General features: G+C 45.4%; 1 protein-coding gene across 1 annotated transcript in view; it reads left to right on the top strand.

Annotated features, from left to right (window-relative positions):
* The window catches only part of wdr90 (WD repeat domain 90), a 49,555-nt gene that overhangs the window by 17,268 nt on the left and 4,965 nt on the right, over window positions 1–27,322 (top strand). The window contains exons 15-35 of the mRNA XM_038991335.1: window positions 6,498–6,616; window positions 7,058–7,219; window positions 7,921–8,051; window positions 8,708–8,824; window positions 9,677–9,912; window positions 10,300–10,436; window positions 12,789–12,919; window positions 13,713–13,843; window positions 17,234–17,395; window positions 19,031–19,159; window positions 19,316–19,449; window positions 19,597–19,637; window positions 19,798–19,929; window positions 20,209–20,397; window positions 22,369–22,451; window positions 22,558–22,660; window positions 24,255–24,376; window positions 24,623–24,779; window positions 24,927–25,117; window positions 25,482–25,650; window positions 25,832–25,955. Of these exons, the coding sequence (XP_038847263.1) occupies window positions 6,498–6,616; window positions 7,058–7,219; window positions 7,921–8,051; window positions 8,708–8,824; window positions 9,677–9,912; window positions 10,300–10,436; window positions 12,789–12,919; window positions 13,713–13,843; window positions 17,234–17,395; window positions 19,031–19,159; window positions 19,316–19,449; window positions 19,597–19,637; window positions 19,798–19,929; window positions 20,209–20,397; window positions 22,369–22,451; window positions 22,558–22,660; window positions 24,255–24,376; window positions 24,623–24,779; window positions 24,927–25,117; window positions 25,482–25,650; window positions 25,832–25,955 (2,900 nt within the window). The remainder of the gene's footprint in view (window positions 1–6,497; window positions 6,617–7,057; window positions 7,220–7,920; window positions 8,052–8,707; window positions 8,825–9,676; window positions 9,913–10,299; window positions 10,437–12,788; window positions 12,920–13,712; window positions 13,844–17,233; window positions 17,396–19,030; window positions 19,160–19,315; window positions 19,450–19,596; window positions 19,638–19,797; window positions 19,930–20,208; window positions 20,398–22,368; window positions 22,452–22,557; window positions 22,661–24,254; window positions 24,377–24,622; window positions 24,780–24,926; window positions 25,118–25,481; window positions 25,651–25,831; window positions 25,956–27,322) is intronic.

Below are 27,322 nucleotides of genomic sequence, written 5' to 3'. Positions count from 1 at the left end.
CACACATTAGGGCAAGAAGGTAGAGACAACAATACATCACACAAAGCAGCCACAACTGTCAGTAAGTGTCCATGATTGAGTCTTTGAATGAAGAGATTAAGATAAAACTGTCCAGTTTGAGTGTTTGTTGCAGCTCGTTCCAGTCGCTAGCTGCAGCGAACTGAAAAGAGGAGCGACTCAGGGATGTGTGTGCTTTGGGGACCTTTAACAGCATGTGACTGGCAGAACGGGTGTTGTATGTGGAGGATGAGGGCTGCAGTAGATATCTCAGATAGGGGGGAGTGAGGCCTAAGAGGGTTTTATAAATAAGGATCAACCAGTGGGTCTTGCGACGGGTATACAGAGATGACCAATTTACAGAAGAGTATAGAGTGCAGTGATGTGTCCTATAAGGAGCATTGGTGGCAAATCTGATGGCCAAATGGTAAAGAACATCTAGCCGCTCGAGAGCACCCGTAGCCGCTCGAGAGCACCTATAAATGATGTCTCTGTAATCTAGCATGGGTAGGATGGTCATCTGAATCAGGGTTAGTTTGGCAGCTGGGGTGAAAGAGGAGCGATTATGATAGAGGAAACCAAGTCTAGATTTGACTTTGGCCTGCAGCTTTGATATGTGCTGAAAGAAGGGCAGTGCACCGTCAAGCCATATTCCCAAGCACTTGTATGAGGTGACTACCTCATGCTCTAAACCCTCAGAGCTAGTAATCACACCTGTGGGAGGTGGGGCATTCTTCTTACCAAACCATATGACCTTTGTTTTGGAGGTGTTCAGAACAAGGTTAAGGGTAGAGAAAGCTTGTTGGACACTAAGAAAGCTTTGTTGTAGAGCATTTAACACAAAATCCACGGAGGGGCCAGCTGAGGATATGACTGTATCATCTGCATATAAATGGGTGAGAGATCTTCCTACTGCCTGAGCTATGTTGTTGATGTAAATTGATAAGAACTTGGGGCCTAGGATTGAGCCTTTGGGTACTCCCTTGGTGACAGGCAGTGGCTGAGACAGCAGATTGTCTGACTTTACACACTGCACTCTTTGAGGTAGTTAGCAAACCAGCCCAAAGACCCCTCAGAGACACTAATACTCCTTAGCCGGCCCACAAGAATGAAATGGTCTACCGTATCAAAAGCTTTGGCCAAGTCAATAAAAATAGCAGCACAATATTGCTTAGAATCAAGGGCAATGGTGACATCATTGAGGACCTTTTTAAGACACATCCATAACCTGAGCAAAAAACAGATTGCATACAAGAGAGAATACTATTGACATCAAGAAAGCCAGTCAGTTGATTGACAAGTTTTTCCAACACTTTTGATTAACAGGGCAAAATAGAAATAGGCCTATAACAGTTAAGATCAGCTTGATCTCCCCCTTTAAATAAAGGACGAACCGTGGCTGCCTTCCAAGCAATGGGAACCTCCCCAGAAAGGAGAGACAGGCTTGACGATGATAGGGGCAGCAAACTTAGAAGAAAGGGTCTAAACCATCTGACCCAGATGTTTTTTTGTGGTCAAGTTTAAGGAGCTCCTTCAGCACCTCGGACTCAGTGACTGCCTGCAAGGAGAAACTTTGTAGCGGGGCAGGGGAAGAAGAGGGAGAAGCATCGGGGATAGTCGCATTAGAAGGGGTGGGAGATGAGGAAATGTTGGACGGGCAAGGAGGCATGGCTGAGTGAAATAGGAATCTTGACTTAATGAAGTGGTGATTAAAGCGCTCAGCCATGTGCTTCTTGTCAGTAACAACCACATCATCAACATTAAGGGACATGGGCAGCTGTGAGGAGGGTTTATTCTCCAGGTCTTTAACCGATTTCCAGAACTACTTGGGGTTAGACCCACAAAAAGAGAACTGCTCCTTAAAGTAACTAACTTTGGCCTGAGTGCACTTATTTCTCATTTGCCTGAATGATAGCCAGTCAACCTGAGAATGCGTGTACCGAGCCTTTCGCCAAATGCAATTCTTGAGGTGGAGTAACTCTGCAAGATCACGGTCGAACCAGGGGCTGAATTCTTTTTTTCTTTATAGGGGTGTGTTTGTTAATACAATACCACTGAAAATATCAAAAAAGAAGGTCCAAGCGTCTTCGACAGAGGGGATCAAGCCGATTCTATACCATTTTAGAGGCCAGTTCATGAAGGAAAGCTTGCTCATTAAAGTGTTTTTAGCAATTGTCTATGACAAATCAGGACAGGTCGTTTCACTGAGCAGCCATTACGAACACAGGCTGTAAAACAGTGATCACTAAGGTCATTACAGAAAACACCAGACTGATTATTTGTGAGGATAACATCGAGGAGAGTAGCCTTTTCTGGGTGTTTGGAGTCCCACCTTGTGGGATTGGTGATAATCTGAGAAAGATTTAGGGAGTCCCATTGCTTTTGGACTTGATCAGGTGGTTTAAGCATGTTCAAGTCACCAAGCAGGACAAGCAGCACCCAGCATCAGTCAACAAAGAGCTATTTGAAAGTTGAATGCTTAAAACCAGCAAATCAAATTGTTTGGGGACAGACTTGGTGGAGACAACCGAGCACTGAAGGTGATCCTTGGTAAAGATTGCCACTCCCCCACCTTTTGGAAGATCTGTCTTGCTGAAAAAGGTTATAACAAGGAAGGTTAACATCAGTATTCAAAACACTCTTCTTTAACCACGTCTCCGTAATGACCAACAGATCTGGATTGGAGCTGTGAACCCACACTTTCAATTGATCCATTTTAGGTAATAAGCTTCTAGTGTTAACGTGCAGAAAACCCAGGCTTTTACGAGAGCAGAAATCAGTGATGCAGATATCAGAGCACAAGTCAGAATTTGGGAGAGCTCTGCAGGGAGAGCTCTGCAGTGCTGATTTATGACATATGAATGTGCATCAGATGGCAACAAGATCATATTGAACAGCAATTTCATCAGGTAACATGAATACAAAGCCGGCGAGAGGTGGTTAGAATAGGATGGGAGGCCAAAAGTCAGTGTAACCAATAGAGGGTCAGAGTCCCGAGTGTGGGAACAAACAGTCTGTCCCACGGTTGGGTAAAGAAAGTTTGTAGTCAACAAAGTATACAGGAGTCATGAGGCAAATAGCAAAATGCACAAGAAACAAATAAAATATATAATGACTTCAGAGTCACTCGCCCAACTGCATGAGTGCTGGAGGCGTGCGAAAGCTCGGGAGAGAGGGGTGAGTGTGGTGGGGGTACCTGTACCAGACAGGGGCAGACGGTGAACAGATCGCCAGGTGGAATCCAAGCAGCAGTGTAGCAGGCAACGGGAGTAGGTGTCACGCCCACTTGGGAGAAGTTTTTATTTCTGGAGGCAGATTTCTTGTAGGAAATGCCAGTGAATGGTCTTAGAACAGCGGGAGGGGGCTTCAGAGGATGCTTCAAAAACTCCTGCCACTTGTTGGGCCCAAAGGCCTCGACACCTTTTACTTCACACATTCATGCTAATTGAATTTGTATCTGGTCTGTCCTTGCAAGCCTGGGAGCCTTAACTCAGCATTCAGTCCCCATAAAATATATCATTGTAATGTACTTTATTTTTTTCTTATTTTTTCTTCTTGACTTTCAAAATAGCATCAGACCAAACACTGCTCACTCAGTTCCAGGTTGGATGGTGTCCTCAGGTCTCTGCTGTTTGTTTGCTAGACCACCCTACGTATAGCTTGGGAAAATAACCTTGGAAGCAGTCATCTCTCCGGTTAATTTTCGTCAAAATTAGGTTGTAGGTTTGGAGTTTTGATCTGGAGCGAAGGCCATGCTGTGGAGGGTAGCATCCTGTGTATGTACCTGCCGAAAAATCCAAGTTTATCGAACTCCAATCTATCCTTTTGTAAAAAAAAAAAAAAAACATGTTGAAAAATGTGAGAGCTCACATGCAGCTGTCTCTGAGTAGGGCGTGCCTTTACAGGGAGTAGAAAATAGCATGGCTATATACAGGGAGTGGAAAATAGCATGGCTATATACAGGGAGTAGAAAATAGCATGGCTATATACAGGGAGTGGAAAATAGCATGGCTATATTCAGGGAGTGGAGAATAGCATGGCTATATACAGGGAGTGGAAAATAGCATGGCTATATACAGGGAGTGGAGAATAGCATGGCTATATACAGGGAGTAGAAAATAGCATGGCTATATTCAGGGAGTGGAGAATAGCATGGCTATATTCAGGGAGTGGAGAATAGCATGGCTATATACAGGGAGTGGAGAATAGCATGGCTATATACAGGGAGTGGAAAATAGCATGGCTATATTCAGGGAGTGGAAAATAGCGTGGCTATATTCAGGGAGTGGAAAATAGCGTGGCTATATTCAGGGAGTGGAAAATAGCGTGGCTATATTCAGGGAGTGGAAAATAGCGTGGCTATAGACAGGGAGTGGAAAATAGCGTGGCTATATTCAGGGAGTGGAAAATAGCGTGGCTATATTCAGGGAGTGGAAAATAGCGTGGCTATAGACAGGGAGTGGAAAATAGCGTGGCTATAGACAGGGAGTGGAAAATAGCGTGGCTATAGACAGGGAGTGGAAAATAGCGTGGCTATAGACAGGGAGTGGAAAATAGCGTGGCTATAGACAGGGAGTGGAAAATAGCGTGGCTATACACAGGACGTGGAAAATAGCGTGGCTATACACAGGACGTGGAAAATAGCGTGGCTATACACAGGACGTGGAAAATAGCGTGGCTATACACAGGACGTGGACAATAGCGTGGCTATACACAGGACGTGGAAAATAGCGTGGCTATACACAGGACGTGGACAATAGCGTGGCTATACAAAGGAAGTACCAGTGTTGAGTCGATGTGCAGTTGTACAAGGTAATTGTTGTAGCTATGTACATATAAACTCAGCAAAAAAAGAAATGTCTCTTTTTCAGGACCTTGTCTTTCAAAGATAATTTGTAAAAATCCAAATAACTTCACAGATCTTCATTGTAAAGGGTTTAAACAATGCTTGTTCAATGAACAATTAATGAACATTCACCTGTGGAACGGTCGTTAAGACACAGCTTACAGAGGGTAGGCAATTATGGTCACATTTATGAAAACTTAAGACACTAAAGAGGCCTTTCTCCTGACTCTGAAAAACATCAAAAGAAAGATGCCCAGGGTCCCTGCTCATCTGCGTGAACGTGCCTTAGGTATGCTGCAAAGAGGCATGATGACTGCAGATGTGGCCAGGGCAATAAATTGCAATGTCCGTACTGTGAGATGCCTAAGACAGCGCTACAGGGAGACAGGACGGACAGCTGATCGTTCTCGCAGTGGCAGACCACGTGTAACAACACCTGCACAGGATCGGTACATCCGAACATCACACTGCGGGACAGGTACACTGCGGGACAGGTACAGGATGGCAACAACAACTGCCCGAGTTAAACCAGGAACGCACAATCCCTCCATCAGTGCTCAGACTGTCCGCAATAGGCTGAGAGAGGCTGGACTGAGGGCTTGTAGGCCTGTTGTAAGGCAGGTCCCCACCAGACATCACTGGCAACAACGTTACGTATAGGCACAAACCCACCGTCGCTGGACCAGACAGGACTGGCAAAAAGTGCTCTTCACTGACGAGTTGCGGTTCTCTCTCACCAGGGGTGATGGTCGGATTCGAGTTTATCGTCGAAGGAATGAGCGTTACACCGAGGCCTGTACTCTGGAGCGGGATCGATTTGGAGGTGGAGGGTCTGTCATGGTCTGGGGCGGTGCCACAGCATCATCGGACTGAGCTTGTTGTCATTGCAGGCAATCTCTACGCTGTGCGTTACAGGGAAGACATCCTCCTTCCTCATGTGGTACCCTTCCTGCAGGCTAATCCTGACATGACCCTCCAGCATGACAATGCCACCAACCATACTGCTCGTTATGTGCGTGATTTCCTGTAAGACAGGAATGTCAGTGTTCTGCCATGGCCAGCGAAGAGCCCGGATCTCAATCCCATTGAGCAGGTCTGGGACCTGTTGGATCGGAGGGTGAGGGCTATGTCCATTCCCCCTAGAAATGTCCGGGAAATTGCAGGTGCCTTGTTGGAAGAGTGGGGTAACATCTCACAGCAAGAACTGGCAAATCTGGTGCAGTCCATGAGGAGGAGATGCACTGCAGTACTTAATGCAGATGGTGGCCACACCAATACTGACTGTTACTTTGGATTTTGACCCCCCCTTTTGTTCAGGGACACATTATTCCATTTCTGTTAGTCACATGTCTGTGGAACTTGTATTTGTTTCATACAAATATTGACACGTGTTTGCTGAAAATAAACGCTGTTGACAGTGAGAGGACGTTTCTTTTTTTGCTGAGTTTAGGTAGGGTTAAAGTGACTAGGGAACAGGATATATCATAGACGGTAGCAGCAGTGGGTATACTCACTACCCTCTGTCGTGCCTTGCAGTTGCCGAACCAAGCAGTGACGCAGCCAGTCAAGATGCTCTCAATGGTGCAGCTATAGAACTTTTGAGCACCTGCGGGCCCATGTCAAATCTTTTCACTCTTTTAACTCTCCTCCACAGATGGTGGTTGTGTGGAACACCCTGTGTGTCACTAAAGGAGGAGAGGTGTCTGTCCTGGCCAAAGCACACACCGACGTGGACATACAGACCATGAAGATTGCCTTCTTTGATGACACACGGTAACGTTACAGTCTATCATACTTCAATATGTGAAGCAACACAAACATTGACACACACACACACACACACGCGATAACATACGCACTATACATACACATGTATTTAGTAATGTAGATATGTGGTAGTGGTGGAGTAGGGGCCTGAGGCCACACAGTGTGTTCTGTGTGCCCTCTGGCAGTGAAATCGGTGAATGTATTGTAATGTTTTAAAAGTGTATAAACTTCCTTAATTTTGCTGGACCCCAGGAAGAGTAATGGGGATCCATAATAAATACAAATATGTAAGGCTTCATTCAGGATTCATTAGAGGTTAAAAGAAATGTGTGTAGGAATGTGTCCATTCTGTCATCTTGAGTTTGTGTCACTGTGATAATTATAATTGTTTTGCCTTTGCTAAATAGCCAAAATGTAAATATGTTATTTTGTGTATTTACGCCCCAGGATGGTGTCCTGTGGTCGGGATAACGTTCGGTTGTGGCGTGTGCGGAGCGGGGTCCTGCGGTCTTGTCCGGTCAACCTGGGGGAGTACCACGCCCTGGACTTCACCGACGTGGCCTTTGAGGAGGGTCACTCTGCTGACCGCGAGCCTGAGGACCGCACGCTGTGAGCACACACTCCTTTCAGTTTTTTAAAAACTTTTCATATATTATAGGTAGGCTATGGCTGCATCCCAAATAGTGCGGGCTCTGGTCAAAAGTAGTACACTATAGAGGGAATAGGATACCATTTTGAGATGCAGTCTATAATTTCTGGAAGGGTGCAAATGTCACAGTATATCTAGAAACCCTTCTACAGTAAATCTGGCCTCGCAAAGCTGCCTGATCCCGCGAGCTTACATGAATGTTGCTGATAGCGCAGCGTGACTCAGTCTGGTGTTTACGAGGCTAAATCTGACCCACTGTAAGCATTTTACCATCTAAGATAAATTACCTTGACCTTAAAACATGGCGGAAGAACATTTTTAAATTGGTATATGTGCAAATCTGGCTCTCCAAACTGTGAGCTTACTTATGTCTTCCTCCAAGCCCTGTGTAGTTCCATTTTGGGGGGAATCAGAACCCAGTGCCTTCTCTTTCTCTCTCTACTTCTCTCCCGCTGAGCCTATGAAAGGTTTGAAAAGATCCACACATCACTGCCTCTGAGTGACTGACACCTCACCTGCTGGAGCCACACTACTCAATCCCCTAATAACCCAGTCTAAAGTACATAATCCCGCCCACTCTTCGGAGAGGAGGCCGTAAGTGCTCAATTTTCTAAGAAGACTTTGAGCCATTATGGAGCCTCGGTTTTCTTGTTTCCAATAGATTTGCCAGTAGCCGCAGTGGCCACATCCTGGAGATAGACTACGGGAGCGTGGCGATCAAGAACGTCAGGAGACTGCTGCCTGCCCAGCAGCCCCACGCTCAGCGCCGTGAGAAACAGACCTTCGGCATGGGTGAGAGGACGGTGGAGGAGGAGGGCGGGGAGGGATGTAGGGAGGGAGAAAGAGAGGGATAAAGGTCATTTGAGGTGAGACATGAGATCACTTTAAACTGTGCTGTGTTGAACAATAAAAATGTTCTCCTAGGGCCTCCCGGGTGGCGCAGTGGTCTAGGGCACTGCATCGCAGTGCTAACTGCGCCACCAGAGTCTCTGGGTTCGCGCCCAGGCTCTGTCGCAGCCGGCCGCGACCGGGAGGTCCGTGGGGCGACGCACAATTGGCATAGCGTCGTCCGGGTTAGGGAGGGTTTGGCCAGTAGGGATATCCTTGTCTCATCGCGCTCCAGCGACTCCTGTGGCGGGCCGGGCGCAGTGCGCGCTAACCAAGGGGGCCAGGTACACGGTGTTTCCTCCGACACATTGGTGCGGCTGGCTTCCGGGTTGGAGGCGCGCTGTGTTGTTAAGAAGCAGTGCGGCTTGGTTGGGTTGTGCTTCGGAGGACGCATGGCTTTCGACCTTCGTCTCTCCCGAGCCCGTACGGGAGTTGTAGCGATGAGACAAGATAGTAATTACTAGCGATTGGATACCACGAAAATTGGGGAGAAAATGGGATAAATTTATTTTAAAAAAATAAAAAAAATAAAAAATAAAATAAGTTCTCCTTCCCACCAGGTCTGGGCATCGCTGTCAACAGCATCAGCGTGTCATCAGGGTTCTGCGCCACAGGCTCTGAGGACGGCTTCCTGCGGCTCTGGCCCCTAGACTTCTCCACCGTGTTCCTGGAGGCTGGTGAGAACAGGCACAGTTCAACAGCAGGGCCCCTTATTTTAACATTCAGCTCCATCCCTGCTCGGTCTGTCAATCATCTACATTTACATTGAACATTTTAGTCATTCAGCAGACATTCTAATCCAGAGTGACTTAGGTGGCCTAGTGGTTAGTGCGTTGGGCCAGTAACCGAAAGGTTGCTGGATCGAATCCCCGAGCTGACATGCTAAAAATCTGTCGTTCTGCCCCTGAGCAAGGCAGTTAACCCACCGTTCCCCGAGCACCAAAGACGTGGAGGTCGATTTAAGGCAGCCCCCCGCACCTCTCTGATTCAGAGGGGTTGGGTTAAATGCAGAAGACACATTTCAGTTGAAGGCATTCAGTTGTACAACTGACTAGGTATCTCCCTTTCCCTAATATAGGTAAAAAACAACCACATCACTCATTCCTAAAGTCATCTGCAAAACCAGTGGCAGGAAGAAAAGACATCTCACTCAGCCACAGTCATTTGTTTTATTCAGTACATCTGCCGCATTCAACGTGTCAATATTGACTGGCATCTAAAGAATTGGTAACTTGTTTGAAGTAAATGTCTCTGATAAACTGAAGGTGTTTGAACACAACCCATATCAAAGGGGTTTCCAGGTTGAATCCCAGTCAAAGCACTTATCAAAGAGCTAAAATCGTATTGCTCGTATGAAGGGTTTCAAAGCAGTCTTGATGGGATTTTAGAGTAATGTAATCGCTGCCATTTAATCAAAACCCACATTCTGCGCACGCTGCCTCCCATTTCCTCAGCCAACGCACTTTCTCAGCCTACAGTACACAGACACACACTCCGGTGTTCCTCAGCCCCCTGTCTTTCCTCCCCAGAACACGAGGGTCCTGTGAGCCTTGTGTCCGTGTCCGACGACGGCCTCAGCGTCATGGCGGCCACCACCGGCGGTAACCTGGGCTACCTGGACGTGAGCAGCCGGGGCTACAGCACCCTGATGAGGTCACACACGGACGGCGTGCTGGGCTTCAGCGTGGACGGTATCCGTCGGCGCATCACCACCGCCTCCTGCGACCGCACCGTGCGCGTCTGGGACATGGACTCCATGCAGCAGGTGGGAACTCGAGCCCTGGAACTGATGGCACACACTGACGCACACACTGATGGCACACACTGACACACATAGCTACAAGGCTCATTTTCAAACCCACATATTGTTTTCGCACTGCTGAGACGAATTGAGGGAAACTGAGCTGGCCTGGTCATGCGTCCACCATAGTTGCTTGAACAGTGTTGATATGGATAATGCCACAGTTTGGTACAGGTCGACGCGATAGTAAGAAAATGGTCAGTGTTATGTTTTTCGAGAATTATTGTATGATTTCTCTCACCTGAAGTAACTGACCTCTCCTCCTTAGAATTCTGACTGTTCCACCGTGATCTTATCTGACTGAATCGCTGTAACCTCATGACTGCTATGTGTCCTCTGGGCCTTCTCCAGCTGTATGACTTTGTTTCTGAAGACACGCCCTGCTCCGTGGCCTTCCACCCCAGCCTGCAAGTCTTCTCCTGTGGATCCAGCTCCGGCCTTGTCAGGGTCTTTGACATCGCCAGCGCCAAACTACTGGCAGAACACAAGTAGGTAGACCCAGACTAGAGGAGATACTGTCGTATACATAGTGGGTTCTGGAGTTGATAGATTAATGAACAACAGACGTTATGTGGTGCCTTGATCCAACAGAATCTAGATACAGTCTCTGAGCAGGAAAAGACCTTCAGCACAGTTTTGCCTTGACTCGCAATAATCCTTTCAGTTCTGATCACGTGCTGTAAGACGCCGTAACCCGACGGCCAATTTGCCGGACGTGACTAGCTGTCGCTGTCAGTGGATCATACGTCTTGGTACTGATTTGAATATATAGCCAGTTAAGTCAGTGACTGTTTATCCCGCCAGCTGAGTCATGTCATTACTGTGACCTACCATAAACCTCTCGGACACCACCACCACCCCTCACAAGGAAGTGTCACACCTGTGACATCTGCTGTGCCTCTATCTCTCGCTCTCTTTGACCATTTTTTTCTTTTGGCCTCTTACAGGCATGGGCAATGGCGGTGTAGGAAGGGTGACAGAGATTTGGCTCTTGTCACAGTCTGTCAGTTGGTACCAGTGTGGTATCTCGTTATAGAGGAATCGAGCGGAGGCCTTCTGGAGATGAGAGAATCTGTGATTCGTGACTGAGCCACGCTCCCTCGCGCACCTACTGTACACACACACACACACACACACACACACACACACACACAGAGTCTGTGGGACAGAGTTGGCAGCAAGGCTATTATAGACACATTTAATAAGGTCTTGTATGAATGTCGAGACCACCGCTGCAGTTTGAACACTTCAGTGTTAACCGGTGTAAAGGTTTAGAGAATGAGAGGGAGAATGGAAATGGTTTTATTAAATATATGATTAGTGCAGCGTTTTTGGCTCTCGCTCTGACTCATTGTATTTGGGTGTTTGTTAATCCTTTACAATCGTGGGAATTGGCCTATATGGATAGATGGATGAAATGTTTCTAATTGAAGAACTACAGTATGAGAAGCATATGCATAACCATGGCAGGAATTGAAAGGGAACAATTTGGAGATTATGGTGAGGACACCTGTCCACCTGACACGACTGAATCTAAAATAACTGTTGATTTTACGTTTTACTGTGCTTTTCGCAGCATTTATCGACAATGAAATCTGAAAATACTCTGCATACATTCTGTAACGTAGTAAGAATATTCATGAAGTGTGTGGGGGTAGGTGCAATGTAAGACAAAATAAAATGCGAAGGGTTTGAGTGAGGGGTCGAACTGGTGTCGAACTGGTGGCCACACACCTGTCCAGTGTGCACCGTTTCTAAGTACTTTCAATGCGCTTTTATGACTCAAAGGAAAGCGCTTTCAACTTTTCTGTGCTTTTTTTAGCTCTCTTAGTTGTGCCGTTTAGTAACTGAAGCAGACTTGTAGATGTTTGATTGGAACACAGCCCTGCGTCCCCACCATCACACAATTACTGTTGTTATTTACACCATCACACAATTACTGTTATTTTTTAATTTAAATCTCAATCTGGCTTAGGTGGGCATCATTTGAAAGCTTGTTCTATTGCCAACATGACTAGCTAAATTAGGCTGTCACAAGGCACTTCATAGAAACGGATAGTCATTTTGGTGCTTATAGAATGGAGTCAGGGGGGCATTTAAGTGCGTGGTTCCGCTGCTTATTTTCTTCACAATAAACAAACAGGCTCATTCTGTTAAGGGCAACCCAGGCTATGACGCCATGGTATCCTTGTAACTGTCCATCAAACATAGCGATCAGAAACGTTGATACTTGTTAAAAAGAAAAATGCTATTGCCACCTCTTTGCAATAAGGAAGTGTTTACTACTGAGGATACAGTCAGCTGAGTGCATACATTTTAGAAAGCGCACAACACATTTTGTACTCTTCCTTTGTAGGCGTCACCTCCCCAGCTATACATTTTATGACCCCAATGAGTTTCCCTCCTTTCCGCTGTGGAATGTCCATGGTTCTCTCTTTGTTTTGCCAGATGTCAGAATCGCACCCCGTCCATCCTCTGTTCTGGGCTTGACCCTGCTCTCTTGACCCTGATCCTAGGCAATTTCCTCTTATCTGATGAGGTCAACCTTTCTAAATTAGCGTACACACGGTTTAATGGCCTAAACTCCATTTAATACTCACAGAAGTCATTCACTAAACACAATACTAACAAACTGCAGTTTAACTTGAAACATTTTGATAGAATCCATCATACTGTAAATGTAAATTACATGAGTTTTAAATGGAAATGTGAAGTGCGCATTTGGACTCACAGGTGTGTGTGGTTTGCTTCTATGACATCAAAGTGCTATTTATTATAATTCTCGACGTCTCATCTTTCAGAACACCTCGAGTCCTCCTGTGTTTTTTTTGTTTCTGCAGGCAGCACAGAGGGGAGGTGGTGGGCCTGGCCTTTTCTCCAGATGGCGAGTTCATGTACAGCGCTGGGTCTCTGGGCTCTCTGGCTCTCTACAACTCCTCTCAGGAAGACCACCATGTACTCCGAGTACTGGGTGAGTTAACACTGACAACCACACATATACAACAGGAGCTGGTTGAATTAGCTGGTATGTTATGAATGGAATGGAAGATGGAACCTTTCACCTTCAGAAAGACAAGGACTGCACTCAGTGTATTGTATTGTTCTGATATTACCTGTCAGACAGCTCCATCTCCAGTGAAGGTACTGTATCTTCAATTTTCAATGACTTACAGGCAGGGCCTAATATTAACACCCTCCACTAGCCAAATGTGGGTAGATTTTGGCATTTGCGGGTAAGATGTTCATTTCACTAGCCACAATGGCGAGTGGTCAGGGCTCCACAGTGCGAGCATTTCACTCGGATTTGTGAATAAAAGTAGTTAAGTATGATCACATTTATAGTAAAATAAATGCTGCAGTAGCTGTTCTCAAAGTATTTCTGACGTTTTGTTTCATAGCTGGTAAATTAATCGCACAAAGTCAAAGAACTACGAATCCTACTATAGCCTATTCCACCTCGCGCTGAAACACTGCCTGGCTGGGGGCTGTGATATTTTGGTTAAAATACTCCGGTCACAAAAAATGAAATTAAACAACACACCACATTACTTCTTACTGGTAATACATTTGTTTTTGAAACATTAGAAAGCATATCTGATTTTTGTGTGTTTTGTTGGTGTAATTTTAATGACTTTTTTTTTATTTTGGCTGCTAAAAAATCTGAGTGGCTTGTAGATTTTTAAATATACCTGCAACAGTGGCTGGTAGCCCAAAAAGTAAATGTTATGCCCCAACACACCCTCCCTCATTCTATTTTTGTGTAGGTAATGTGGTTGCGCAAGGCACTGAACGTGCTCCTGACGCCCTCACTGTAAGCAGTGACAATCGCTGTCTGGCTTTCGTCGGGCCGTCTGAGTACACCGTCACCATCATGGCCGCCCGCTCCCTGGATGAGGTACTGTTGGTTCTCTTACGATCAACAAAATCTCTGCCCCCTGTTATTGTGTCAATCAATTAGTCTTTGAGCTTTGTTATCCTATATGTGGCTTGGACAACTTTATTGTTCAAATTATAGTGTAAAAAAATTGTGATTTACTCTCTACTTCCCAGATGGTAGGTCAGGACCAACTGGTGTGTCTCTGCAGTAATTTTTGCAGATACAAAGTAACACCTACATGTTTCAAGTAGACCACCATAGTCCCTGTGCCCAAGAATGCCAAGGTAACCTGTCTAAATGACTATCGCCCCGTACTACTCTCATCTGTAGCCATGAAATGCTTTGAAAGGCCGGTCATGGCTCACATCAACGGCATCATCCCAGACACCCTGGGCCCACTCCAATTCACCTACCACCCCAACAGAGCCACAGATGATGCAATCTCTATTGCATTCCACACTGCCATTTCCCACCTGGATAAGCGGAACACCTACGTGAGAATGCTGTTCATTGACTACAGCTCAGCATTCAACACCATAGTGCCCTCAAAGCTCATCACTAAGCTAAGGACCCTGGGATTGAACACCTCTGTCTGCATCTGGACTTCCTGACGGGCTGCCCCCAGGTGGTGAGGGTAGGCAACAACACATCCGCCACGCTGACCCTCAACACGTGGGCCCCTCAGGGGTGTGTGCTTAGTCCCCGCCTGTAGTCCCTGTTCACCCAGGACTCCAACGCCATCATTAAGTTGGCTAACGACATGACAGTGACAGGCCTGGTCATCGACGACGATGAGACAGCCTATAGGGAGGAAGTCAGTGTGGTGCCAGGACAACAATCTCTCCCTCAACGTCAGCAAGACAAAGGAGCTGATTGTGGACTACAGGAAACAGAGGACCAAGCACGTCACCATTGACATCGGCATGGCTCTAGTGGAGCGGGGATCTATCATGGTCCACACACACCAAGACAGTCGTGAAGAGGGCACGACAACACTTCTTGCCCCTCAGGAGGCTGAAAAGATTTGGCACTGGGCCTCAGATCCTGAAAAAGTTCTACAGCTGCACCATTGAGAGCAACTTGACTGGCCCCATCATTGCTTGGTGTGGCAACTGCTTGGCATCCGACCGCAAGGCGCTACAGAGGGTACTGTGTCCGGCCCAGTACATCACTGGGGCCAAGCTTCCTGCCATCCAGGACCTCTATACCAGGCGGTGTCAGAGGAAGGTCCTAAAATTGTCAAAGGCACCAGCCACCCAAGTTATAGACTGTTTTCTCTGCATCCGCACCTCAAGCGGTGCCGATGCATCAAGTCTGGAACCAACAGAACCCTAAACAGCTTATACCGCCAAGCCGTAAAACTGCTAAATAGTTATTTAAATAGTTTGGGTAGCTGATTGGTTAACTATCTGCATTGACCCTTTTTGCACAACTTTTTGGACTCATCACATACACTGCTGGTACTGTTTTATTATCTGACACTTTATTCCTAGTTACAGTTGAAGTTGGAAGTTTACATACACTTAGGTTGGCGTCATTAAAACTCGTTTTCAACCGCTCCACAAATTTCTTGATAACAAATAGTTTTGGCAAGTCGTTTAGGACATCTACTTTGTGCATGACACAAGTAATTTTTCCAACTATTGTTTACAGACAGATTATTTCACTTGTATAATTCACTGTATCACAATTCCAGTGGGTCAGAAGTTTACATACACTAAGTTGACTGTGCCTTTAAACAGCTTGGAAAATTCCAGAAAATGTTGTCATGGCTTTAGGAGCTTCTGATAGGCTAATTAACATCATTTGAGTCAATTGGAGGTGTACCTGTGGATGTATTTCGAGGCCTACCTTCAAACTCAGTGCCTCTTTGCTTGACATTATAGGAAAATCAAAAGAAATCAGCCAAGACCTCAGAAAAACAATTGTAGACCTCCACAAGTCTGGTTCATCCTTGGGAGCAATTTCCAAACACCTGAAGGTACCACGTTCATCTGTACAAACAATAGTATGCAAGTATAAACACCATGGGACCACGCAGCCGTCATACGCGGTCTCCTAGAGATGAACGTACTTTAGTGCAAAAAGTGCAAATCAATCCCAGAACAACAGCAAAGGACCTTGTGAAGATGCTGGAGGAAACAGGTACAAAATTATCTATATCCACAGTAAAACGAGTCCTATATCGACATAACCTGAAAGGCCGCTCAGCAAGGAAGAAGCCACTGCTCCAAAACCGCCATAAACAAGCCAGACTACGGTTTGCAACTGCATATGGGGACAAAGATTGTACTTTTTGGAGAAATGTCCTCTGGTCTGATGAAACAAAAATAGAACTGTTTGGCCATAATGACCATCATTATGTTTGGAGGAAAAGGGGGGAGGCTTGCAAGCCGAAGAACACCATCCCGACCGTGAAGCACGGTGGTGGCAGCATCATGTTGTGGGGGTGTTTTGCTGCAGGAGGGACTGGTGCACTTCACAAAATAGATGGCATCATGAGGGAGGAAAATTGTGGATATATTGAAGCAATATCTCAAGACATCAGTCAGGAAGTTAAAGCTTGGTCGCAAATGAGTCTTCCAAATGAACAATGACCCCAAGCATACTTACAAGTTTGTGGCAAAATGGCTTAACGACAGCAAAGTCAAGGTATTGGAGTGGCCATCACAAAGCCCTGACCTCAATCCCATAGAAAATTGGTGGGCAGAACTGAAAAAGCGTGTGCGAGCAAGGAGGCCTACAAACCTGACTCAGTTACACCAGCTCTGTCGGGAGGAATGGGCCAAAATTCATCCAACTTATTGTGGGAAGCTTGTGGAAGGCTACCTGAAATGTTTGACCCAAGTCAAACAATTTAAAGGCAATGCTACCAAATACTAATTGAGTGTATGTAAACTTCTGACCCATTGGGAATGTGATGAAAGAAATAAAAGCTGAAATAAATCATTCTCCTATTATTCTGACATTTCACATTCTTAAAATAAAGTGGTTATCCTGACTGACCTAAGACAGGGAATTTTTACTAGGATTAAATGTCAGGAATTGTGAAAAACTGAGTTTAAATGTATTTGGCTAAGGTGTATGTAAACTTCAGACTTCAACTGTATATGTTAAATGTACATATCTACCTCAATTACCCTTCACATCGACTCGGTACTGGATTCCTGTGTGTATATATAGCTAAGTTATTGTTACACATTGTGTATTTATTATAACTTATTACGTGTTCAACTTTCCTATTATTTGTAAGAAAAAAATCTCCTTGCATTGTTGGGAAGGTAAGCATTTCACTGTTAGTCTTTACCTGTTGTTTATGAAGCATGTGACAAATTAAAATGAGATTTGAACTAGTTCGGATGTGTATCTGAGCCGAGGTAACATGATGCTCTACGTTGCATCACTCAGCTGCTGCGTGTGGACGTGAGTATCCTGGATGTGGAGAGCACCAGTCTGGACTCGGCCTTGAAGGTGTGCTTCTCCCCGGCCTCCACCGGACACCTACTGGTCACCACCTCCGCCAACAAGATCCTGTGGATTAGCGCAAACACCGGACGACTGCTCAGAGAGGTAGTGGTACTGATTTGCATGCCGTCTCTCTGTTTCTGAGCTGTGTGTGTGCCTGCGTTTTAGTGTGGGAGATACTTTTGTTGTGTGTGGGGGACACCTGCTCGTCGAACATCTCATTCTAAAATCATGGGCATTAATATGGAGTTGGTCCCCCGTTTGCTGCTATAACAGCCTCCACTCTTCTCGGAAGGCTTTCCACTAGATGTTGGAACATTGATGCGGGTGCCTTGCTTCCATTCAGCCACGAGTGCATTAGTGAGGTCGGACACTGATGTTGGGCAATTAAGCCTGGCTCTCAGTCGCCGTTCAAATTCATCCCAAAGGTGTTCAATGGGGTTGAGGTCAGGGCTCTGTGCAGCCCAGTCAAGTTCTTCCACACTGATCTCGACAAACCATTTCTATATGGACCTCACTTTGTGCACTGTCATGGGGGAGGCATAGTCATGCTGAAACAGGAAAGGGCCTTCCCCAAACTGTTGCCACAATGTTGGAAGCACAGAATTGTCTAGAATGTCATTGTATGCTGTAGTGTTACATTTTCTTTTCACTGGAACTAAGGGGCCTAGCCCGAACCATGAAAAACAGCCACGGATCATTATTCCTGCTCCGTCTTTACAGTTGGCACTATGCATTGGGGCAGGTAGCGTTTTCCTGGCATCCTCCAAACCCAGATTCGTCCGTCGCATTGCCAGATGGTGAAGCGTGATTCATCACTCCCGAGAACGCGTTTCCGCTGCCCCAGAGTCCAATGGCGGCGCTTGGCATTGCGCTTAGTGATCTTAGGTTTTTGTGTGGCTGCTCGGCCACGGAAACCCATTTCATGAAGCTCCCGTCGAACAGTTCTTGTGCTGACGTTGCAGTTTGGAACTCGGTGGTGAGTGTTGCAATCGAGGACAGACAATTTTTCCCAACACTCGGCGGCCCCGTTCTGTGAGCTTGTGTGGCCTACCACTTCGCAGCTGAGCTGTTGTTGCTCCTTGACATTTCCACTTCACAATAACCGCACTTACATTTGACCGGGGCAGCTCTAGCAGGGCAGACATTTTATGAACTGACTTGTTGGAAAGGTGGCATCCTATGACGGTGCCACATTGAAAGTCATTGAGCTCTTCAGTAAGGCCATTCAACTGCCAATGTTTGTCTTTGGAGATTGCATAGCTGTGTGTTCGATGTTATACACCTGTCAGCAACGGGTGTGGCTGATATAGCCAAATCCACAAATTTTGAAGGGGTGTCCACATACTTTTGTGTATATAGTGTGCTTGTGTGTGTGACATCGTGGATGTGCATAATACAGTGATGTGTGTTGTAATGAAGGTGATGATTATCTTTGCCACTGACTTTTCTAAAGAGATGTTTTTACATTTTAGTCATTTAGCTGATGCTCTTAACCAGAGGGACTTAGTTAGTGCATTCATCTTTTTAAGGTAGCTCGGTGACACAACCATATATCACGATCGTAGTAAGTAAAACATTTCCTCAACAAAGCAACTTATCAGCAAAGTCCGAGCTAGTGAGAAAAGAAAAGCGTGGGTGTTTGTGTTTAAAAAAATAAATAATATTAATCAAGGTACTTAATATATGTACGTTGTTTTGGTGGAGTTCTTCAGTGTTTGTGTATGGTTTCCCTGCCAGGTGTCTAAGGTACACAAGCACCAGTGTTCCTCTCTGGCAGTGAGTGAGGATGGACGTTTCTTACTGACAGCAGGACACAATGCTGTGAAGGTGTGGGATTACAGCATGCAGCTGCATGTCAACTCGCAGGTAAAGTTGATTGGGTTCAGTTACCATGCCAACCTGCATTTTGTATTAGCAATTTATGGATTTCAGTATTGTGATCTTACCAAATTTCAAGTAGTTTTTAAAGTTGTGACGTTATTCATTTGAAATGTGTTGACTGAAGACGACATTCCATCCCAGATGTTCATAGGCCACAGCCAGCCTATTCGCCAGGTGAACTTCTCCCCAGACCAGATGGCTGTGGTCTCAGTAGGAGACGCCATCTTCTTCTGGGACTTCCTGGCCCACCCTCAGGAGACTGGAACTGACAGACGGTGAGAGTCTTGCCTGTGGGTCTGTCTGTCTGTCCCCCAAAGAATTATCCACAGTGGCATTGCATTACTGTACTGTTGTAAATTGTATAAGTAGGTTGTATTCATGCATCTGTGTGTAATTTATCAGTTTTCATTTTTCTCTCGCAGTTCACCACCCAACTCTGCCTCTGTTTCCCCTCCTAAACCAGGTAAATACAAAAACAGAGATGAAGAATCATCATTTCTTTCTATGTCATTCACACCATATTTTAAAAGGTTGCCAGTAAATAGAATACCATGTACAGAAAGAAGTAAGTCTTCTAGTTCTGGCTATCAATAGATATTCAGAATTTGGGGGTTCTACTGTAGCCCTTAAAGGTCATTCAGAGTCAGAGGTCAACGGTAGGCTGCTATCCAATGGAATGCCTCGACGGACAGCGCCCCTTCCCTCCTCACCTCCGCCCTGTTTGGACATCAGCTTCATAGACAGGATTGGACAAGGTGAGAATCGCTGCTCCCTTTTTCATTCACTTTTTTTACGCTTTGTTTTTTATCTCACCCTTACTTGTAAAATTACCCCTAGCACCAAACCCTGGAAAAGTGTGCAAAAAACTATGGTGATCGTTCCACCTAGCCCACCAATGGGTTTCCACCATTTTTCTTATGACTTCCTGAAAACACAGAAAGATAAGGAGCAAGGTGTTGTTTTACAACCGACCTAAAGTATCATGTTCTCCCCCACTTTGCCCTTCTCCTGTGTCTCCCTCTTTCTTTCTTAAGCTCTGAGCCACCTGTCTCTGTGTGAGGAGGACATTGACGAGGTTCTTCCCCGCGCTGCCCCCCTCCCTGCCCCCCTGGCAGGCCCCTCCCCTCGCCCTGCGTCTGGCTCCTTTCTCAAAGTCACTGAGATGGCAGGAGGCGGAGACTCATCAACCCTGAAGTCTAGTCTGAAGAGAGCAGCGGACAGTGGTAAATTATTTATTTATAAATTCAGTGGCAAAGAATATCATCATGAATGCAGTACCAGTCAAAAGTTTGGACACCTACTCATTCAAGGATTTTTCTTTATTTGTACTATTTTCTACATTGTAGAATAAAAGTGAAGACATCAAAACTATGAAATAACACATGGAATCATGTAGTAAACAAAAAAAAATTAAAAAAATTAAAAATATATTTGAGATTCTTCTTCTGCCTTGATGACAGCTTTGCACACTACATGATTCCATGTGTTATTTCATAGTTTTGAAGTCTTCACTATTATTATACAATGTAGAAAAGAGTCAAAATAAAGAAAACCCCTTGAATGAGTAGGTGTGTCCAAACTTTTGACTGGTACTGTACATGCGTACATACTGAACAAAAATATAAACGCAACAATTTCAAAGATTTTACTGAGTTACAGTTCATAGAAGGAAATCAGTCCATTTTAAATACATTCATTAGGCCCTAATCTATGGATTTCACATGACTGGACAGGGGTGCAGCAATGGGTGGGCTTGGGAGGGCATGGGCCCACCCACTTGGTCGCCAGTTCCACCCACTGGGAAGCCAGGCCCAGCCAATCAGAATTAGTTTTTCCCCACAAAAGGGCTTCATTACAGACACAAATACTCCTCAGCACCCCCCTCAGATGGTCCCGTAGGTGAAGAAGCCGGATGTGGAGGTCCTGGGCTGGCGGGGCTACACGTGTTCTGCGTTTGTGAGGCTGGTTGGATGTACTGCCAAATTCTATAACAATTACGTTGGAGGTGGCTTATGGTAGAGAAATGAACATGAAATTCTCCGGCAACAGCTCTGTTGGACATTCCTGCAGTCAATCGGGAGCGCCGCTGCACAGCTATATTCAGGTCTGCAGAGATGTTCGATTGGGTTCAAGTCCGGACTCTGGCTGGGCCACTCAAGGAGATTCAGAGACTTGTCCCGAAGCCACTCCTGCATTATCTTGGCTTTGTGCTTAGGGTCGTTGTCCTGTTGGAGGTGAACCTTTGTCCCAGTCTGAGGTCCTGAGCGCTCTGTAGTAGGTTTTCATCAATGATCTCTCTGTACATCTTTCTCTCGATCCTTACTGGTCTCTCAGTCCATGCCGCTGAAAAATATCCACACAGCATGAAGCTGCCACCACAATTCTTCCCTGTAGGGATGGTATGGGATGATCAATGGAAACAGGATGCACGTGAGCTCAATTTCGAGTCTCATAGCAAAGGGTCTGAATAAGGTATTTCTGCTTTTAATAATAATAAATTAGCAAACATTTCTAAAAACCTGTTTTTGCTTTGACATTATGGGGTATTTTGTGTAGATTGAGGATTATTCTTTTTTTAATCCATTTTAGAATAAGGCTGTAACGTAACAAAATGTGGAAAAAGTAAAAGGGTCTGAATACTTTCCGAATGCGCTATATATGTATGTGTATGTGTATATATGTGTGTATGTATATATATATGTGTGTGTGTCTAATATACTTATTTCAATATTTATTTTAATATAGTATGCTCTATAGTTGACTTTGACAATAGTGGATATTTCTAGACAAAGCCATTCCTCTCTCTATTAAAGGGATTATCCGGTACTTGTGTATACTTTTTAAGCCAGTAGTTCTGAAAGTAGCGCTAACAAGCCAAAAATGGTCACCCAAACATTGCGTACAATGTCACATATGTGCAGATTCGTGCAACACTTCATTGCTTTCTCTCTCGCTCTGCTGGTTGCTTCATGTGCATATTGTGGACACTTATACGGTGAGGGGCTGAAGGTCATTGCTTGAGCTGCTCGAGGAGGGGCCCACGTGGGGAGGGGAAATGTAGGGAAAATGGCACAGCATAGCTTCTACACATTGACACGTCCTGCCCAATGCGGGAGGTTTAAAAAATACTCAGTAGTTACCAATGTTCCGGAGCATGTCTTTAACCTTTTCTTACTTTGTTGTATGTTATACAGATTCTTTGGAGGTGGAGAAGCCAGTGCGCCCCGACTGCTACAAGCACTTCACCCCACGTTTCAAAACCTCCACCCTCGACCAGGTAGAGAGCACCTCTCGCCAGCTCAGGTCCTGTCATTGAGAAATAAGGAAGCCTGCATCATTAAGGCTTACTTTCCAAGCATTCTGTCTGCTTGTCTCCATCTCAGAGTACTGCAACTCCCGAACTGGGCGAAGAGGGCCTGAGTCTGAAGGCAGTAATTGGTTACAATGGCAATGGGCGGGCCAACATGGTGTGGAATCCAGAAACAGGTAAAACCTTGCGCTTGTTCAACTGATTTTATTGGCTGACTAAAATATACTGATAGAATACAGAAAATATTATGATGCAAGTTATAATGCATTGTAAGACTTGGCGTAAGCATGTATGACCCGACCCCTTGTGTCTCTTTCCTTCTTATTTACAGTTTCATCGCTGTTTGTTTATCTTATGTGGTTGTGTTGACTGATTACAGGTCTGTTTGTGTACTGCTGTGGTTGTGTGGTAGTTGAATACTTTCCTGTATATAGCTTCTTACTTTCTCGTGTCTTTATTTTTATTTCTCTTGTGCCTTTGTTCTATCTTATGTTATTTTTAGTACTACATTGATATTGATTGTTGGGTTTGGAGCTAGCAAGAAAGGCATGTTATGTTTCTTGTCCACGTGACATTAAAACTTGAAACTTGACTGATTGCAGGTCTGTTTGCGTACTCCTGTGATTGTGTGGGGGTTATGTGGTTTTGTTTAGGGCTGTTGCGGTGACCATATTACCGCCACACTGACAGTCACGAGTCATGAAGGCAGTCAAATTCCACATGACCGTTTAGTCACGGTAATTAGGCTTCTCCAAGCTCTGATGCTGCTGCTGGTCATTAGTAGCGTTAGGCCTACTCATCTTGTTGGTTGACGAAAAGTAAATGTGGACAGTTCATCCGATGTTTTCAATATGCACCTCAGAATTGGATAATGACTCGCGCAGTTGCGTCCCCGACGTGTCCGTCTTCACTTGTAGCCTATGAGAAAGACTCGATCACGTGACAGAGAGCCGTGTGAGTGAGAGACGTTTCGGATTGCGCAGCACACTCAGGGAGAAGGGCACAACGCAGCACTCCGGGCTTCAAAAGGCATGGTTATCTTTTAATGGTGCATTACGACCACAAAGGAGATGCCGCCATGAAATTCAAGGCATCATCAAGTGCTTGTCAAATTGTGAGAGACTATTGGAGTGTGTACAACTTTCAAGCGACTTTCTTCAAATCATCATTAGTCTCATCATGCAGCCTTACAATGTATTAAAAATCAAAACGTATAGCCCAACGTTTACATAACTACTCAAGTTACATTAATAACTCTAAATTAAGCATATAGGAGTACCTATTTCTTTGTTAACCGCTCAACACAGAATAGTCAAATGTGCGAACTCCATCAAATCGTTTGGAGAAAATATTAATATTTTATTCAGCTTTGTTCAATTGTATTCTTCATTCTATAAAATAATGCCACAGAATGATAAGCAAATCTTGTCTGCTAAATTAACTAGTGTAGCCCACAGCCACACCAGGACCTAACCTAAGGAGAACTCAGAGTATGCTATTATTTTCTTCTGAAATGGACTACATTTTCTTCATATCATGCTTCTTTAGACCTGTCTAAATAAATAATGGATTTATTGTGAAGATGTAGGCTATATTACATGGCTTTATTAGACTTTTTAAAATGTATTTTAGGCTATGCGTGGACACCAGGAGATGTGTTTGTATTAATTAACGGTCAATTACCGTGAGACTGATAGTTATTTGCTTGACAATCACCGGCTGACGAAATTTCGTGACCGCCACAGCCCTAGTTGTGTTGACTGATTGCAGGTCTGTTTGCGTACTCCTGTGGTTGTGTGGTGGTGGTGGAGAACCTACACACTGGCTCCCAGAGACACTGGCTGGGCCACACTGAGGAGATCTCCTGTCTGGCTGTTACCAATGACGCGCAGGTAGGCCTCCAGTCTCCTCTCTAGCATGAGCGATGATGATGAAGGTGGTGGACTGTGCTGGTGCCAATAAGGATGATGCATTCTCTGCGTCTCAACCACTGTCTGAATGTGGTTTCTCTCTGTGACTAGTTGTGCTAAGTCTGAATTATCCTGTTTAAAGTGTTTATGTGACTTTGATCCCTTCTAACTAGACAGGTGATTTTATGAGTCATTGCACGTCTCTGACGGTGTGTTGTTCTCTTTCAGACGGTGGCCTCGGCGGCAGGGGGCAGCGGTGGCACCAGGAGCCTCATCTGCATCTGGAATGTTCAGGACGGAACCTGCAGTAATACCATCTCCTACCACCGGGGGGCGGTGCAGGCCCTGTCCTTCTCCAGGGATGATTTCTTCTTCCTCACTGTGGGTCAGTGGAACAGTCCTTCAAGGACAAGTGTAGTAGAGTAACACTACATAGCATTCACTTATCCAGTCACATACAGATCAATGATTACCTCAAGGATGAGAGAGAACATTTTTTTTTTAAATGGTATTTGAATCTGCCCTCCTGCAGGGGACTTCACCGACCCGGAGGTGGCGCTGTGGAGCACCAGGACCTACCAGCTGCTGTCTAGGGTCAGTGTGTCCGGCCCGCTCCACGACGTGGCCTTCAGCCCCTCTGCAGCCAGCCAGCTGGCCTGTGTGGGCAGCCAGGGACTCTACTTCTGCAACACCCACACACAGGGCCTGGACGTGGAGCTCAAGGTAACAATAGAATTAGAATGAATTTCTAATTAATTGTTTTTCTAAGAAGGTAACTATCGTACCGACCCAATCTATGCTTTTTTGGCCTGCTTTCTAGAGAACATGTTGTTTCGGTGTAATACCAGCCTTCTTTTGTTTAACACTGCTTATTTCCTGCCTGGTTTGGGCTGGGCATGTCGAGCTAACTAGAGCCCCTCTGCTTGGATAAAAATGAGGCCGGCACCAGGTATGTTCAACATGTCCTCCCTCATAGGAAGACATATTTCCACATAACGAGGACAACAACGTTTTTTTTTAAACAAAGACTTTGAAGAAAAATGGCCACGTTGTGTGGACAATAAAGTTTTTCTAATTCAAATTCTAGGTGCAGAGAGTATGTGTGCCAGAGGAGGTGGGTGACGTGGAGCTGACAGCTCTGTGCTACAACGCCAACTCCATCCTCTTCACGGGCACCAACACTGGACATGTGTGTGCCTGGGACTGCAACACCCAGCGTTGCTTCATGACCTGGGAGGCTGACCAGGGGGAGATCGGTCAGTTACATTTAAAAAATGTTACTCATAGCAGGCACTCTTATCCGAAGCTTATCCAGACTTCATTCAACTAAAGTTGGTAAATAAACACATATCACAATCCTTGCAAATAAACCAGTCTCCAAAACAGGTTTGTGAGTCTCTATGTACAGTATTAGTGTACGTTTGTGTGTGTTTCTAGGAGTGCTGCTGTGTCGGGGGAACCGTCTGTTGACGGGCAGTAACACTCGCAGGCTGAGGCTGTGGGGCGTAGCAGCTGTACAGGGCATGAGGCCTGGAGGAGAGGCCTCTAACACAGAGGACAGGTCTGTTGCTCACCGCACACTCCTTCTCAGCCTACACATTCTACTCCTTACATACCTTTTCCCTCATCCTCCTATGTTACATAGTGTATCTTCTCATGACATGTCTTTAAAGCCCATTCATCTCTGTGGCCTGTTGATTTATATACCTTGAAAATGTGGTATTTAGTTAAAGCTGCAATATGTTACTTTTTGAGGGGACCTGATCAAATTCACATAGAAATGGTAGTTACAGATCTGTCATTCTCATTGAAAGCAAGTCTAAGAAGCGGTAGATCTGTTCTATGTGCTCTATTTCTATGCTTCTGGTTTATTTGTCTTTTACGGCGGATCGATTTCAGCATGCAACATGTAAAGTGTTGTTTACATCCCTGTTAGTCACACCTGTCTAACATCCCTGTTAAATAGGTGTGGCATATCAATAAGCTGATTAAACGGCATTATCATTACACAGGTCCACCTTCTGCTGGGGACAATAAAAGGCAACTTTAAAACGTGCAGTTTTGTTACACAACACAATGCCACAGATGTCTCCAGTTTTGAGGGAGAGGGCAACAGGAATGTCCACCAGAGCTGTTGCCAGATAATTGAATGTTCATTTCTTTACCATAACCCTCCTCCAATGGCATTTTAGAGAATTTGGCAGTACGCCCAACCGGCCTTACAACTGCAGACCACGTGTAACCAAGCCAGCCCAGGACCTCCACATCTGGCTTTTTCTCCTTCCGGATTGTCTGAGAATACCCATCTGTTGGTTTGCACAACAGAAGAACTTCTGCACAAACTGTCAGAAACCGTCTCAGGGAAGCTCATCTGCGTGCTCGTCGTCCTCACCAGGGTCTTGACCTGACTGCAGTTTGGTGTCGTGACCGACTTAAGTTGGCAAATACTCACTTTCGATGGGCACTGGGACACTGGAGAAGTGTGCCCTTCACTAATGAATCCCAGTTTTAACTGTGACGGGCAGATGGCAGACAGCGCTTTATATGGTCGTGTTGGCGAGTGGTTTGCTGATGTTAACATTGTGAACAGATTGCCCCATGGTGGGGTTATGGTATGGGTAGGCATAATCTACGAACAACCAACACAATTGCATTTTATCAATGGAAATTTGACTGCACAGAGATACGTGGCGAGATTCTGAGGCCCGTTGTCGTGCCATTCATCCACCACCATCACTTCATGTTTCAGTATGATAATGCACAACACCATGTCACAAGGATCTGTACACAATTCCTGGAAGCTGAAATGTCCCAGTTCTTCCATGGCCTGCAAAATCACAAGACATGTCACCCATTGAGCATGTTTGGGATGCTCTGGATCGACATGTACGAGAGCATGTTCCAGTTCCCGCCAATATCAAGCAACTT

This window comes from Salvelinus namaycush, chromosome 4 (genome assembly GCF_016432855.1).
Source record: "Salvelinus namaycush isolate Seneca chromosome 4, SaNama_1.0, whole genome shotgun sequence".
Classification (NCBI taxonomy): domain Eukaryota; kingdom Metazoa; phylum Chordata; class Actinopteri; order Salmoniformes; family Salmonidae; genus Salvelinus; species Salvelinus namaycush.
Note: the sequence above shows the minus strand (reverse complement) of the source record. Positions and strands in the feature narration are given on the sequence as shown.